The following is a 17,676-nucleotide window of genomic DNA, read 5'->3' as shown; positions in this document are numbered from 1 at the left end:
CAGAAAAAGGTCATTTTGGCTCAGAACAACCTTTTGCTGTTATTTACCGGAAAAGGGGTTACACAGTCATTACAGTGTACTATGGACAAGTTCAAAACTTACTGCTACTGCTACTGCTACTGCTACTGCTACTGCTACTGCTACTGCTACTGCTACTGCTACTGCTACTGCTACTGCTACTGCTACTGCTACTGCTACTGCTACTGCTACTGCTACTGCTACTGCTACTGCTACTGCTACTGCTACTGCTACTGCTACTGCTACTGCTACTGCTACTGCTACTGCTACTGCTACTGCTACTGCTACTGCTACTGCTACTGCTACTGCTACTACTACTACTACTACTACTACTACTACTACTACTACTACTACTACTACTACTACTGCGACGACGACAACGATTAACAGTGGACTTCTGACCAAGGTTAGCATTAGTAAAGGTTTGGGCTGTGTTCTTAGTCTGTACTTTTGACTAACCAGAAAGCAATTAATTACTCCTTACTATGTTTGTGGTCAGCAGATACTGGATGAGGTCTGCACACGATCAAAAGTGATCCCTGGATCGAAACTGATGATCCTAAGAAATGATTCCGCAAAAAATCGGGAACGGTGTCTCCACGAAAACTTACATGACTGATGTATTATAAGAAAAAAAAAAAGGAAATATATGAAATTTAAATACACTGTCCGCATTCTTGAGTTCATTCTAAAGGCTAAACGGCTAAAGGTCAGTGACACTTCTGTTCATACTGCTTTCAAGACTGTCGCACAAATAACCAACCACATGTGTTTAGGTCCCATTCTCCTGACAAAAATATCAAACTTCCCCACCCTGAGGCCAAGATAAAAAAACCTTTCGAAAATAAGACAATCAAATTTTAAGGAAATGTCAAAACAAATTTGATTGTCTTATTTTCGAACTGCTTTTTTATAAAAGACCTAAAACCAACGCTAAACAAACAGTCTGATTCCATCCGTGCTAAATTATTTGTTTAGATCAGATTATAAAAGCTTATTGTTATTAATTTATGTCCCCCCCTCCCCCCTATTTTTTACAAATATTTTTATCACTTGTGTATACATCCTTTACTGCCTTTTAGTGATTATGGTGTTTTAAAACTATTTTATCAAAAGGCACCGCCGATAGGAAATCCGAGTATCCCGAGATGCGAAGAACGTGTGCGCAATAGCAATAGTAGGCACCGTCCTTAACTAAAGTATTTTCTTGAACTTAATTCTGCTTCGTGTAAAAGGGGACGTAAGCTAATTTGCGAAGCGAAAGGTGCAACCTACCGATAGAAAGCTAAAGTTTGCGAAACTCAAGAAATTACATTTAATGAAATTTAAGCTCCACGATGACACTTTCTTTACCACGTTTGTGACTACAACAAGGACAACCACAATATTCAGCAAACACATTCGTATCCATCCTGTATAAATTAATCGATATCAACGGACATTTTATCGCATTAAGGAGTTTAAACAATCACATCCAACCCAACTAGTCTGATATCATTGCACGAAACACTCCACCACATTCAAGTCCGACCTTTTCTTGTCAAAACGTCTTTTGCGCTGCGAAAGTATATGGAAGTAAATAATGATTATTGATTACAGAGTTGTCGTTTAAATTGAATTAGTTTACATCTCCCCCTATAATCCCGGGAAAAAAGCAATTGAGGCTTTTCTTCATTTTCGAACTTTTGGACCAAAACGAGAAGATCGAAGGCAAAAAATGCCCCGTTCACTCACCCTACCCCCAAAAATATTTCTTGATCAGGAAGAATCCGATCTCATTCAAAGGTACTCTCCTCTGCACTTCCCTAACTTTACACCGACGTTTTGATCTGTTGAAAATAAATTTCCTCTCGCAAAGAAAGTCATTGTCTAATCAATAGATCAAAAGTACGTCATATGGGAATCTCGACTATAGTCCACTTCGGAAAATACCATAATACTCTTTGTTTGTCCCACCAAATTTTACATAAGCATTGTTTCCAGTTTCTCTTGGGACTAACAACAGTCCCAAGCTAGAGAAAACGAAAACAATGCTTATGCAAAATTTGGGGGGACAAACAAAGAGTATTATGGTATTTTTCGAAGTGGGCTATTACCTAACTGCCATATTTCTGTTCCAAGCGGGCGACAGACAGGGGTAAGAAAAGTAACCACCAGACGTTAGTGATAAATGTGTGTTCCAGTACGAAAACCCATGCAAGTTTACGGATGTGCTTTAAATTAAACGTAAAGACTTTAATAAAATAATAATCACCATCATCATCATCATCATCATTCAAGTCTCAAGGTATTTTAGTCAAGCACGAGTGTTCTACTAATTGGGGAGACTACAAATTAACTGAAATCAGTACAAATAAAATGAAATGTTGGTTTTGTGGAGAGGGAAAAACCGGATTAAATCAAGCAGCACTCTTATTTCCTAGTTTTTAACCTTCTGGAAGTTTCCCCACGAAATTGCCCAACGAGATCACTCAAATCCAGAAGTTTGCCCAAGATAATTTTTTTTACAGTCATTAAACTTTCAATGCAGACTAATTACGAGATCAGGTAACTTTCATTTCCTAGTTTTTTAGATGCCAGAAATTTACCCAAGAAATCGCCCATTTAAAGTTTATTTTGCCTTGTCCCTCTGTCTGTGGAAACCCTCTGTGGAAATAGGGACATTAGGGACCTTAAGATCTACGACGGCGACGTCGACAAAAACGTCACCTCAAAATAGAACTTCGCTCTAGTAAAAGTCTTTCGCGATTATTCCATCTCGTTCACTTCGTACAATGGGGGCGAAGTATCCTAAATATAAAATGGTACGAACGATTTCAGACTGAAAATAGAGAATGAAAGATTCTCTGTCGCATGCTCACGTTGTCGAAACCTCAAATTTAGTGATATCACGTCGTCGTCACGCAGAGAACCGCAAAACCGCACGTGCTGCACATGCAGCACGATTATTTAATGCTCCTTTAACAAATGATATCATTGTTTTGTGGCGTTTTCGTCGACGTCGTCTTCGTAGACCTTAAGCTCCCTTTTCAGATCGATGGACAAGGACAACCTCGAGTACGAATTTTCCGTTCTGAGCATGCGCACTTCGAAAAATGTCGGCTTCTAAGCCTTCTGCGCATGCTCAATACGAAAGACTCGTACTCGTCCCCCGATATAAAGTTCCCTATTTCTTTGATTCTGTTCTGGACCTTTTTCTAGCAATTTCTTGAGTCTTAAAACCTTCTATGCATATTAATTAGGATATCAGTAAATGCCTACTTTCCTAGTTTTTTAGCTTCTAGAAACTTCCTCAAGAAGTCGGCCATTTTTTAACTTTGCGTTGGCCCCCTTAAAGTGCGACCGGGAAAACCGTGAACACCTAAAATATGTCAGGAATGTTATTTCTGTCCAATCACCCGTTCGACCGCATCCGCCCAGAGTGTTTAGTTACTGTTATTTGCACCACAAGAGCTGTGTCGCCTTCAGATTTACCGGGTAATGGATTTAATTTGAGCCAATTGTGGTCGTTTAAGCTCTGAAACTACTTATAAAGAAACAGAACAGTGCGGCATTTGTTCTTCCTTTCACCGATCACTGGCACTCCCAAGCAATTGTTGCTTTCAACATGTGGCGCCGTCGCAAATACCTGTATTATCTGCTACAGTACTAACAACGTTTATTCAGTCTGCGGTTTGAGCGTGTGAAATCCTCAAACACGATTGGCTTATGAACAATAAGCATTCCTAATTATTTTGTGTTCACGGTTTTCCCGGTCACACTGTAAGAAATCTGATAAAATTTGCATTTTAGACACTTGAAAAACGTGCCATTTCTTTCTCCTCGCATTTTTCCCGAACCTTTTATCACAGAAAGATCCTAAAGTTCTTAAACTTAAAAAGGCTACTGATTAGAACACCAGAACTTTAAATTTTGTTTTTCTGCAAATAAAAAAAGACAAGAAAAGAAGAAACCATTGACATTTGGTGTTCAATTCTACGAATGAAAAATGGCACTTCCTCGAAACTCTGTCTTTGCCTTAAATGGAGGTTCGCATGAGGACTTTAAGATCAATAATTGTCACTAGTAAAATACGTCTAAAAACACACTTTTAAACAACATTTACATATCTTTTGTCTTCCTTCACCGCTTATGAGGTTTGAATGCTTTCATCTTCTCAAAAACTAATATACTTCGAGTAACGAAAATGACATGTTGACGCATCAGATTCCAAGAAGTAGTTTTTTCAACTTTCGGACGACGTTTCTGGAAAAAAAAAAAAGGAAGGAAGAAAAACAAAGAAATAGCAGTTAAATGGAGATTAGCAATAATTTCGTTGTGAGTGATAAATGAATAAGGAATTTTTTTAAATCCATGAAACCGTTTGTACAGACATGTGTTTAGTTAATAGCAACGAGTATCACTACGACATGTAGACTACAAGCCCTCAATATCTAACTTCACTTTACGCAGGTAACCGGCAATTAGATATTTCTTTTCAGTCCATTGCAAACAGTTCTTTGCAAGAAGGAAAACACCCGACTCGGTGAATGCGAACAAAAATTATTTGAGTCGCTAGGCAAAGCAGTTCTTAAACGAACTATACTGGCGACTGATTTTGAAACAATTTCTCTGTGAAAAACTTACCTTTTTCTCTTGAGCACTAGCCGATTACAAACCTGTTCAACATATTTCTTTTCACTCAGTAAAATTATATTCGAACAGCACTTACCATTCTTTGCGAGTTCTTGTGGCCCAAATTCAAACGTAACATCATCGCCAATTAGAACAAATGGCGCCCAGTATTTAATGGCGGAATACTCCTTTGTCTCCCGAAGAGATTTCATAGCATGGTGAAGAGCTAAACTTGCACTTTTTCTATCTGCCAAGTGTTGATAGAAACTCTTCATGAACAGCAACGTTGCCTCATCATCGATTGCCCAGAGTGACACAAGAACAGACCGCGCACCAGCACACAGGAAAGCTCTGGCTATTCCCACCACACCCTCAGAATTCACGTCTCCCCGGCCACTGTGACAAGAGCTCAGAACAACCAGTCTTGCCCGAAGACCAACTGCATGAACATCACTCATTGTTAACATGAAATCTTCTTTTTCTGGAATCTGGGATGTACGTTCAGGATTTGGGGCCAAAGCAATTTCTCCAAATTTCGAATCTCCATGTGCTGCAATATGGATTAAAGCAACTGACTTCATTCTTTTCAACACCTCAGCTTTCGTTGCATTTCGTCCAGTGAGAGGAGCGGTCTGCAGAAGTTCTCCAATCATCTCCACCTCTTTTATCGCGCACGGCAACTGTTCGGCAAGGGGTTCACCATTTTCGTCAGTGACTTCCTTTAACCACGGATCGCCCACAAGCAGAGCTTCACTGTAACTGTAAAAATTGTCAGGTGCACTTGTGATGAGTTTTAAAGCGGTCAACGAGGGAACAGTTCGGATCCTGACATAGTCACTCAATGCAGCTAAAGGAGCCAAGCAAAATGGTCCATCAGGAACAAAGATTAAGTCATCACCCTGAAGCAAGTCTGCAATGGGACTTATTAAAACATCAAACAAAGGCTGCAAAGAGTTATGATCGGAGAGGGTCAAAGACTGAAAGGTCTCGGAAAGAGCTTCTAAAAACAAGTCACTACGTAGCTTGTCAAGAGTGCGATTCTCGCACCGGACAACAGTTCCCGCGCCAATCTGTTTCAAAGTAGTTTCTATCAGTGAAGCGGCACTTCCATTTTTGATTTCCTTTTCCCTGAAGTTTATTCCACTTCCTCTTCTCAGAAGCCAAAAACAGATAGTGTTTCCGTCAAGTGCTATGAAAACTGTTTGTAAGGGCAAATATTTCATAACAGCGGAGATAGAATCCGTCGTCGCAACTGCCGAGGAAGGTTCTTCATCAACTGCAAATTGTACCTTCAAAATGTCTGTCAAAGCCTGTGCTCGTCCTTGTTCAGCAGCAAACAAAGCCTCATCAACCTCTCCATTCCTTAAAAGTGCTCTCCACAGAGCTGTGTACGCCTCTTGTTTTGTATCACGAAAGCTTATTTTCCATGCATCTTCTGATTGAAGAAGACGCCTTGTTTCATCGAAATGTTTTATGCTTAGACGATAAAAATTAAGGGCTTTGCACAACGAGCCTAAATTTTCATGAACACGACCAAGCCAATAGCAACCGGTTCCCTGTCCTACTAGATCCTCCGTTTCTTTGCAAGTGGTAAGATGTTGTTCGTAAAGGAGAAGAGCACTTTCAAGCTCACCCATTCTGTCATAACAGATGGCGAGATTACCAATGGCCTTTCCCTCCCCGTCCCTATCCCCTACTTCTTTTGCAATGCTAAGATATTGTTCTTGATACTCTATGGCTCGCTTTAAATTGCCCAGACGGAGATAAGCACTGCCGAGATTACCATTGGCCCCTCCCTCCCTGGCCCTAGCCCCTACTTCTTTTGCAATGCTAAGATGTTGTTCGTAATACTTTATGGCTCGCTTTAAATTGCCCAGACTGAGATAAGCGTTGCCGAGATTACCACTGGCCCCTCCCTCCCCGGCCCTATCCCCTACTTCTTTTGCAATGCTAAGATCTTGTTCGTAATACTCTATGGCTCGCTTGAAATTGCCCAGACTGAGATAAGCGTTGCCGAGATTACCATTGGCCCCTCCCTCCCCGGCCCTATCGCCTACTTCTTTTGCAATGCTAAGATGTTGTTCGTAATACTCTATGGCTCGCTTAAATTTGCCCAGGCTGAGATAAGCGTTGCCGAGATTACCATTGGCCTTGCCCTCCCCGGCCCTATCCCCTACCTCTTTTGCAATGCTAAGATCTTGTTCATGATACTCTATGGCTCGCTTGAAATTGCCCAGGCCGTGATAAGCATTGCCGAGATTACTATTGGCCTTGCCCTCTCCGGCCCTATCTCCTATCTCCTTTGCAATGCTAAGATGTTGTTCGTAATACTCTATGGCTCGCTTAAAATTGCCCAGGCCGTGATAAGTATTGCTGAGATTACCATTGGCCTTGCCCTCTCCGGCCCTATCTCCTATCTCCTTTGCAATGCTAAGATGTTGTTCGTGATACTCTATGGCTCGCTTAAAATTGCCCAGACTGTGATAAGCGTTGCCGAGATTACCATTGGCCTGGCCCTCCCCGGCCCTATCTCCTACTTCCTTTGCAACGCTAAGATGTTGTTCGTGATACTCTATGGCTCGCTTAAAATTGCCCAGACTGTGATAAGCGTTGCCGAGATTACCATTGGCCTTGCCCTCCCCGGCCCTATCTCCTACTTCCTTTGCAATGCTAAGATGTTGTTCGTGATACTCTATGGCTCGCTTAAAATTGCCCAGACTGCGATAAGCGTTGCCGAGATTACCTTTGGCCCCTCCTTCCCCGGCCCTATCTCCTAGTTCCTTTGCAATGCTAAGACGTTGTTCGTGATACTCTATGGCTCGCTTAAAATTGCCCAGACTGAGATAAGCGTTGCCGAGATTACCATTGGCCCCTCCCTCCCCGGCCCTATCTCCTACTTCCTTTGCAATTCTAAGATGTTGTTCGTAATACTCTATGGCTCGCTTAAAATTGCCCAAAGTGAAATAAGCGTTGCCGAGATTACCATTGGCATTGCCCTCCCCGGCCCTATCTCCTAATTCCTTTGCAACGCTAAGACGTTGTTCAAAATACTCTATGGCTCGCTTGAATTTGCCCGGACTGAGATAAGCGTTGCCGAGATTACCACAGGCATTGCCCTCTCTGGCCTTATCCCCTACTTTTTTTGCAATACTTAGTTGTTGCTTGAGGTACTTTCGGGCTTTTTTAAAATTGCCCAGACTGTGATAAGCGTTGCCGAGATTACCACAGGCTTTTCCCTCTCCAGCACTGAAACCTATTTCTTTAAAAATTATTAATGCTTCTGTGTAATCCCTCTTAGCCTGTTTTAAATAAGCCAAGCCATAATAATAACCGCCCAGATTGAAATATGCAATACCCTCCCCTTTTCTGTTTCCCTCTTTTCTGGCAACGGTAAGCTCTTGTATATGCTGCTCGAAGACGTTCATCTTTTGTCTGCCATTCTTGATTACAAGAACTCTTGAGAACAAGGAAGGTGGTCTTTGAAAGAGAGGGCACTCCTTAAAAAATACGAAAGAAAGCATGAGAAATTGAATGCACTGTTCACAAATGCTGCAGGTACGTGGCCAAACCAACACTAAAGAGACCGCCTGTCATTATGAGTCTAACAAAGACAATTTTCTGCTGTTGACCTCAAACTGTTTACTTCTTTTTTTGAGCCCTTTGTCTGATTTAAGCAATGGAATAAATTTGTCCCATATCATGATCACACTTAACTCAGCCAAAGTAATACTGTTGTCTTTTGTCATCATATTTCCCTGATCAAATCAAATTGCTCGCCTGATACCACTGTTGAAAGTTGGTGGTCAATCACTTTTTGTAAGATACAGACTGCTCTAAATGATCCCTGGATTTTAAAAGTTGGTCTAGAAAGTAATTATCTATAACCGTGTTGTAACCAACATAAATTAATTTCGGCACATTTACATTACACCACATCATCACAGTATACATTACACTAAGTTTATGTTTTCACTACACTACTGACTGACATGTACAAGAAATCATCTTGCCCTTGATCACAGTGAACATGCCATTTATATTCTAAGGCCTTTGCTACGGTGGATAGAAAAAAGTCTGCTTCATAAATGTGAATACTAAGGTGTCCATTACGTCGGCGAAATTTGTTTGGTTTAACGTCCATTGATATATGCACCCGCGCTCCGGAAGGATCCATTCTCGTTCCCTTATTTTCCTTATCCTATGTTCATGACTTCAGCGATGTATTCAAAATACCAGACCTGATTTTATTTGCTACTGCTGATATGACGATGCTAGCCCCTTACGTCTAATTATTTGGTTACTTAGTTCAAGGCAAAGAAACGTCCACTACACTTGCGGAAAACTAATTCTCTATTCTATTTAAGCCTCGAGAGAAAAAGACGTCATCTTTCGATGCAAATCTGCTAAAATTATTAAAGAACTGAACAGATCGTAGAACGGTCTTTCTTGCGGGGATGTGCTTGACGAACATCTTTCTTGGGAAACTCTGTGTTTCTCAATTGGCTTACAAAATCTCTGAATCTATAGCATTTAATTTTAGGTATAGTTGTTTTTCTAAATTTTGTTTGAGAAATCTGTTCTATTGTTTAGTTATCCTAATAGTCATCATTGTATTATTGTGCATAGATAGATAGATAGATAGATAGATAGATAGATAGATAGATAGATAGATAGATAGATAGATAGATAGATAGATAGATACTGTGATAGATACTGTGTTTATTTCCTTCCGTTTTGCAGCTAAGGCTGAATTACACGAATGGGGTCAATACTAGAATATATAATATTATGAATATTTATATGTTACGAATTCACATAGTCTCTTTGTATTACATGGTTGTCTAATTAAATTAGTGTTTCCTGACCTGAGCATGTAACCATGATAATTTGTCTGCGATGCAGTAGATGTAAGCACCGAGCGTAGTGGCTCTTGCGCGAGAGCATCGCGTAGAAAATTGACGCAAGCTTGACCACGACGAGTGGCAAGGGTCTGGAGACCAGACGCGACTAGAGCCTCGCTGTAAGCCAGGCCAGCAAATACTATTCGAAAGGCCTGTGCATTTACAAATCCAATCTTCGTAATCTTGTTTCTTTGCAAAAAGTACAGTCAAAATAGTTCCTAAATCAATTACTCATACCCAATCTTCAAAGAATTAGAACTATCAAATTTTCGGATATTAGATTACAAGAACTGGGTAACTTTATGTATTCTTATGAACATCCTCTTCCACCATCAAGGTTTTATTCATAATTTTTCATTTAAAAAGACGTCTATGTGTTTTTTACTAGATTTGCAGAATGATTTTCACCTTCAACTCTGCAGAACTAATCTTTGCAACTTCCGTTCTCCCACGAACGTTCCTGAAACGAAAAACCTCTTCCGTTCAACGGCCAGCAGCAGATGTTAGTAGGGGAGGAACGTATGATGAAGCCCTAATCACGTCTGCATGGGAGGCTATCATCACACCAAAAGTTGAGGAACATCTGAAGGAGATGAAGAGTTGAAAGCTCTGAGAAAGGCAATCAAAACTGGTCGATTAGAGGAATGCAAGGCGAACTGTGTGTAATTGGGCAACTAGTCCAAAGATGTACCCGCACTGTATTACCAAGCAGGCCATTGTCAGAACAAATCTAAATCTGAGAAGCAAAGTATGGTGGCCTTGTATAAGATAAGGCAGCGGAAAAAGTCTGCAAATCCTGCTGTAATTGTCAGCTGGTTGCTCGTCCAAATCCGCCAAAACCATTGAAGCCAAGAGCATTGCCAAAATGCCCTTGGCAAGACCTGGTCGAAGATCTTTTAAGACCACTCCATTATGATCATTGTTGACTACTACAGCCGTTATTATGAGTATGTGGTCATGACATCAACCACCAGTGAGAAAGTAATTGACAATGTAGAAGATAATTTTAGCCACCATGGTCTTCCCTTAACATTGAAGTCAGAGTGACAATGACCTCAATTCTGCTAAAATGAATTCCAGAAACACTGAAAGGAGAATGGAATTGTGCCCTTTGAGAACAAAGTGAAACGGGGAAGTTGAAAGGCAAAATGACTCCCTATGTGCCCCCAGTGGCAAAGAAATTGTTTTAGTTAAGGCATCTTTGTGTAGTTTTCAGTTATGGTAATTTAATAAATATTACTACCACATTAAGCAATCAAGGTTTAGGTTGGTCTGTAAAATGAGGAAGAGAAATCCACAAAGCAGACTATTAACCTCACGACAGGATTAATAAATAACCCTGAATATTCTGAGCCATTTTTGTGAGCCTGATGGTGTCACAGGCAGCTTTTCTTTACTTTCGGATTGTTTGGGTTTGCCTCATGGAACCAGTGTTTCATTTTCCATCATGGGATTTCTTTAGTTTTCTCAAACTACCCCTTTCCGCATCTTTTACGAACGAAGACTATAGTATTCCTATCTTTTTTTCTTTTCTGCCTCCACAGCAGTTTCTTAAGAAGAAAAAAAATTCCCACAACTCACCATCCACACACACAATATTCCCCCCAGTTGCCCACTTTACCAGAGATTATTGTTTCAGTTAGTGGAGAGGAACCCCTTCCTGAAAAGGGATTCTTGCTACAGCATCGTACTCACGCCACAAAGGTTGCTAGCCTACAGCAGATTTTAACTTCAAAAACTCATTAATAATTAATGAGCCTAACAGCCTATCAAAACACCGATAAAACGTCACGTGCATGAGCTTTAAACCCAATAAAACACTTCTCATTAGAATTCTTTAGATAAAGAATAGTTTTAAGGCCCGGATTATTTTTTTGTGCAATGAGCAGCTCCATCAGGAGCCACCACTCATGAAAAAGGCAATGATCGGCAACAACATGCTTTCAGTTTGTTATATATTTATTCAGTGACATCTTGAGAAGTTTAACCTGACAGCTGTTTCCGTAGATAAGCCGCACCCTCGATTTTTTATTTGAATTTTGAGAAAAAAAGGTGCAGCTTTTACATGGAGTTTTACGGTATCTTCCTCTCACAGTTTTAACCTTTAATTGTTTTATCGGGTCTAAAAACACTCTGTTTCCTCGTGTTTTTAAACCTGACAAAACACAGCTGCTCGTTTTTAAAACAGCAATTCATTAAGTAGCACAGATCATACCATCATTGACTGGCAAAAGCCATGCCGAATTGTTGTTCAACAGGAAGATGAGAGGGAAGATGCCGGAAATGCATGCTGATTGTCACTTATACACCCAGAAAATACGGACAGAGATGCAGATGTAAAACCAAAGACCAAAGAACATGCAGATAAGTTATTCAAGTGGGTGATCAAGTACTGGTGAGACAAGAGAACAACAATACGTTTTCCACTCCATTTAACCCAACACCATTCCAAGATATCAGCAAGACCAGCAACAGCGCTGTTGTGGATGAGGACCCGAGTTGGATTTAATACTCAAGAAATACCTCCCATGTAAAAATGTTTATGGCACATGATTCCACCCCACCCTAAAAGCATCAAACGTAAGAGCGGAGAAGACTACAGCACATGCCACAACACCAAGTCAAGCTATGGGTGAACCAAGCACAGCAATATCCGCGACATCATTAAGTGTACCGCTGACCAGGAGTACGCCATTATCACAAGCAAGTTCAGAATATAGCAACGAGGCGGTTCCTATCCACAAAGATATTGTAGCTGACCAGACAAGATTGCCTAGCATGCCAGCCACACCAGTGCCACCTTGGTCTGCCACGGTGTGAAAGACCTCAGAGCCAGAGAAGACTACCAGTCAGCTACAGTACAAGGACGCTGTGTTGGAACAACAAACAAAGGACTTCACCTCAAACTTTGCGATTGAACATTCATTTACTTTTCTTGTTAGAGAAACTTATTCGGAAGCAATGCAATTCGAATATTAAAGACTTGGCTAATTATATTAATCACATTAGGGTGTCTACCTTTCAAGTCAAATTTGTTAGCGTTTTCTTTACAATTAAGCTAGAAAGACTGTCGTTTTTTTTTTTTTTTTTCTCTTTAAAAAAAAGGAGGGATGCGTGACTTCATAACCGACACGTTTTGTGCACGTAGGTAAGTTTCACTGCAGAAAAATTTCTGCAAAGCATAAAACTGTGTTAGCAAAACATCCAGGCTTGTGGTCTTTTTACAAATGGCTTTGGAAATAATTTGTTCGCAACTTCATCAATTTCCTGGTAAATGTTGATGATAAATTTTCCATTACTGGGATTACAGAAACGTGGCATTTAAATTTTCATCATGTGGTCGATATCAAAGGCTATATATGATATACTGTACTTCACAATCACTGTCCTAATAGATGAGATGAAGGTTTGGAATGTATGTAGATGTTGATTTCGAATTAAAGCTCGTCAAGTTTGGCTATGGATAATGACTATTGTTGGAGTCCCTTATAGACCGCCACACACTGATGACAATACAAATGTACCTAATCCTACAAAGTGGAAATTTTATAAACTACCAAAGGAAATATTATGTTTTTTTGTTCATTAGCTCTGAGTTTTAAACTTGAACCTTTTTAATTGCCATTTTCAAATTATGCAATGTATGCTTATTTTCTTCCTTTCATAATTTACGCACCACACAAAAGTAACTTGACATTCTGTCATTCTTACTGTAATTACAAGTCTCAAAATTCCCTGTTATGACATACGTAGTTAGAAATGTGTGAAGCATACTTTCTCAAATTCCATAATTATATCTTTTAAGGTCTACAAACTGGTTGAATATTCTACAATCACATTGATCTGACTACTACAAAAAAAAACTCCATTCCTGGAGAACGAGTTGAGATTTTCCTGTTTTTGAATTTCTGGACCCCAGTTGTTTGAAGGGTGGATAGCACTATCCACTGGATAACTCGATTGGTTTTGCTAGTGTTTATCCGCTGGATAGTGATATATCTGGTGAATGGCCTTATCCACCTTTTGAACAACCAAGGCCTGGATCATAACTTACAAAGAATGCACGCCACCCAGATCGAGATGCAAATATAGACCATTTTACAGTAGCTAAGTTACCTCGCCTAAGAATGGAAGCGAGGCTGCCGGTGATCCTGCTTTGATACAAACCTTTGTGCTTTTCTAATGTTAACCAGGTGATCGGGTGACGTAATTCGGAGGACTGGGGATAAAAATTTTAACGCCGTATCCCACAACAGCGCGCAGCCTTATTTTCGAATTCAACATGGCAGAGGCGAGGTTAAATCTTGTTGGGTCTACTTGAATGTTCATTCAGTAACAGGAAATGTGGTATACACGTAATTATCTGTTGAGTTTTGGCGATGGTAATACTGCAGGGAGCTTGGAAACAACACCTAAGGACGCGCACGGTTATGGGATACGGCGTTAAAATGTTTCTTTCCAGTCCTCCAAATTACATCACCAGATCACCTGGAATGCATGTAGACTAATTACAATTACAACAACACAATTTACACGATAAAAGTGCAGTGAGGTCTGTATCAATACAAGGTCACCAACAGCCTCGCAGCCATTCTAGGCTAGGTCACTGAGTGCAAACAACTGTAAAATGGCTTGTTCTAATATTTAATTCGATTTGTTAAAAAAATTATATTAAATGAAGGAAACTTGGAGTGTATTAAACCAAATCATCAATTAAAGTCAGCATCCTAATAAATTGCCTTCCAATTTCTTGGCCACCAATATTTAAATAATCACGAGATTTCTCATCCCAATTTAATTTTAAATCACTTTTAATTAATTTGTGACTTCTAATATTATGAATCTGTCCCATGCTATTAAGGAAACATAAGGTTCAGTTACATGTACATCTTGTGGCTCTTTCATGCCAGGACACTCAATTATTTCCGTTTTCTTTTATCTGCTACACAATCTGGTCATGACAAGGTATGGTCAGTTAAGGAATAAGCTACATCTGTTTATAATCCCTTTGACGTTCAACTCGGGAATTATTCCAGATGAAATGAAATCACAATTTTGTGTAGTTCCACTTTTCAAATTAGTAATCAATTTTTTTTTTAAAGCGGTTATGTTGTTGACCCCCATACTATAACATTGTACTGAGGATATAAGGACGGAAAAGTAAATAGGGTAAGTTATGCAAAGCAGACTTAGTCACAAAAATACTGATTTTACAAATGATACAAAATAACACGAAAGATAATTAATTATTTATTAAATAAATTAACATGGCAAACAGCTTATGCCCATCACTTTCTGTAAATTCTCTTTTTGGCCTACTGTAACTTTGAAAATCGAAGTCTAATTTGATTTTTTTTTACATTTATGGTGACTTATTAGCTTTCAACGGCAAAAATTGACTTGCATGTAAACACTATTCATTTCAGTAAGGATACAGTACCGCTGTCAGAGGAAAGTAAGTTGATGCCATCAACAAATGAGGACAGTGCCAAATGTCGAAGCTAACATTATATTCATGACATGACAAGTACAATAAAGTTTGACAATTAGCTGTATTTGGATCGACCAACACTGCACATTCTGTCTGTCCACCTCAGATGGACAGAACCTGGGATAAGCATCAGACTTCTCATGAGTCGAACCAGAACCACATGACCGTGAAGCCTGTAACTTGCAATTTCTCTTTTCCTCTGAACAATGCTGGGGGTTTAAGGACACCAATTATATGCCCAAATATAAATATCCACGGACAAACAGTCATAAGATTGAAGCTGCATGCGCGGGAAAATGTGTGACCTACATTACATCCAAATAAGGAAATTTTTAAACTCAAAAAACCTCAGCTCTTAACCAGTGTAAAACGTTTCAAGGTCATGAGGTTCTGGTCGAAATTAAGAATGATATATTACTCATAGCTTCAGAATTTGTATGATAATGTAAATTGTTTTTGCTTTTGCATTTGATTTGCTGTTAATTAACTTCGATCTTTGACCCAACAATATGACCCAACTATATGAATCTTAATTCATATAATTAATCTTAATTCATATACCATTTCATCATCTAATCTTAATTTAGTTCATCTCATGTGAAGTCCGATGCTTGGCGGCCAGGTCCTAACACAAGATCAGTTTTGAAAAATTATCTTGACATGGCTGGTAACAGAGAAGTGTGTCAAATACAAAGAAACAGCAATTTCACCTTGTCTTGGTTTTTGAACTCGGAATAACCAATTGAAACCAATAAAAAGAAGTGTGCACAACAAGGAACACAAGCTTAGAAAACTAATGAGGCAAACAAAGTGTTAACAATAGCCAAAGTCAAAACTTAAGTTCTGGCCACCATGTTGATGTATTTCTGCTATTGACCAACATCACGTCTCAGTCTATGATACTAAACTCTTTTTCATTAATTTTGATGGCACATTTTGATGAAAAAAAAAAAAACCCTTTTATGGAATATCCCAAAGCTCTGAGACTTGAACAGGCTTGGTTGTTTTTAATTAGCTGTTCTACTAATTATTTATTTATTTATTTATTTATATTTAGTTACTAGCAGAATCGACAATCAAGAAAACGAAAAAAGAGACCCATTTACAAATAACTACATATTGCCGGTTGTCAAATGCACAATAAGTCACAGGAAAGGTCCATTTTGTGACCAAAGGAATCATTTCTGAGTCTTTGAAAAAGTCAAAAGTCATGATTCATGAGTTTTTTTGTTCAGAATCAGCCTGCAGAGCTCCTTGACCAATTAGAGTAGCAGCATAAAAAGCACAAAACTTCTCATTATTTCTCATGCAATCCCTCAAAATTAAACAGCTGAAGGCACGCATTTATGGGATGAAATACAGTCAAGATATCTCTGTCAAATCAAAAATGCCAGGAGGTACCGTTCAGAGTTTGGAAACTTTAGACTCAAATGATCATGCAATTAAAAAAAAAATACATGTATGCTGTATACATGCAGTATTGTGTTTTTGTAGCTGCCTGCATCCTTTGAAGAATGAGGAATACAATACATGCTATTCATGTGCCAATAAGTGGATGCATAATGATTTCTACAATCTACACTGTCTTGAAGATTTGCCTCAATTTAAGCTTCAAACCCTAAACACTTATTACTTTTAATTCTTCGTTCATCCAACAGGGAAAATTGAATCATATATAGATCACAAGTGTATGGGAAAAGGGTGTCTTTTACATGAATAATGGCAGTGATCTTTTTCACTGTAATCCACAAACAACATGATAACACATAGCACATTCAAGTTATACACGTAATCACAGCTGCTTGCATCGTGTGGGTCATACATGTACATGTACATTGTATACCACAATAAAGCTTTAAGTAATGATGAGCAACTTACCACTGTTGGTCCAAACGGACGCTCTTCAGTGTGAGCTCAAGTAGTCGCTTCGTCAAGGGAAAGAACTCTGCAATGGTGATTTGACGTGGTTAATACACTTGTCTATCAAAATTAGTCTCTGAATAGAATACTTCTATAAGGTTTGACTCACCTAACAAAAATCATTTAAGCCCACACACATAACAATGCAAACGGAGCATCGTAACTGAGGAATACAGCTGCACCTCTTAAGAGAAACATTTACAGTAACTGTACACGTGGTGTAAAATTATTACCACCCATTGTAGTGTTCTAAGTATCTTATTCTGAAGTGGGTAGTTGTAGTGGAAATAAACACCCATTCTCTTGAAATGTTGTTTAGTATAATTATTCTAAAGTGAATATGCTGATACGCAGTAAAATAGTTTAAATATTAAAGTATAGAAATGGCCAAGTAAGTGGATACACAAACACGCAATGAAACAGTGTTTTATTTACACAACTCACAGAGAATTTGCACCGAACTCAGAAGATGTACGGAGTCATATTTACTCATCAGTTTTGTCAAGCATTACAAAAGGATCAGAAGGAATACTCTAAGTAGTTGGGTTAAGATGTCACTGGATGCTGCTGGAACAGACACAATCCAGTTCAATCCACATAGCACCAGAGCAGCCTCCACTACTGCAGCTAGAAGAATCAAATTCAGTCAGCTTGCAAGAGATGCTTAATACAGCTGCTCTTCTATGACCACATTTTCTCGTTTTTATGATACATGTAAGCCTATAGTTCAAG

The 17,676-nt window shown here is 39.2% G+C and overlaps 1 protein-coding gene across 8 annotated transcripts in view; it reads right to left on the bottom strand.

Annotated features, from left to right (window-relative positions):
• Positions 1–2,292: 2,292 nt before the first annotated feature.
• The window catches only part of LOC138024372 (tetratricopeptide repeat protein 28-like), a 29,926-nt gene continuing 14,542 nt past the window's right edge, over positions 2,293–17,676 (bottom strand). For 5 of the 8 annotated variants that reach the window (XM_068871559.1, XM_068871557.1, XM_068871558.1 and 2 more), the window contains 2 exons: positions 16,903–16,969; positions 2,293–8,129 (listed from right to left, as the gene is read on the bottom strand). In XM_068871559.1, the coding sequence (XP_068727660.1) occupies positions 4,641–8,057 (3,417 nt within the window). In that variant the 5' untranslated portion in view covers positions 8,058–8,129; positions 16,903–16,969 and the 3' untranslated portion in view covers positions 2,293–4,640. Of the gene's footprint in view, positions 8,130–9,941; positions 10,087–16,902; positions 16,970–17,053; positions 17,127–17,676 lie in introns of those variants that run through there. The other 3 variants (XM_068871560.1, XM_068871564.1, XM_068871563.1) reach the window with 3 other exon arrangements.

This window comes from Montipora capricornis, chromosome 11, assembly GCF_036669925.1.
Source record: "Montipora capricornis isolate CH-2021 chromosome 11, ASM3666992v2, whole genome shotgun sequence".
Classification (NCBI taxonomy): domain Eukaryota; kingdom Metazoa; phylum Cnidaria; class Anthozoa; order Scleractinia; family Acroporidae; genus Montipora; species Montipora capricornis.
The sequence above is the reverse complement of the archived record's forward strand: the minus strand, read 5'-3'. Positions and strand labels throughout refer to the sequence as shown.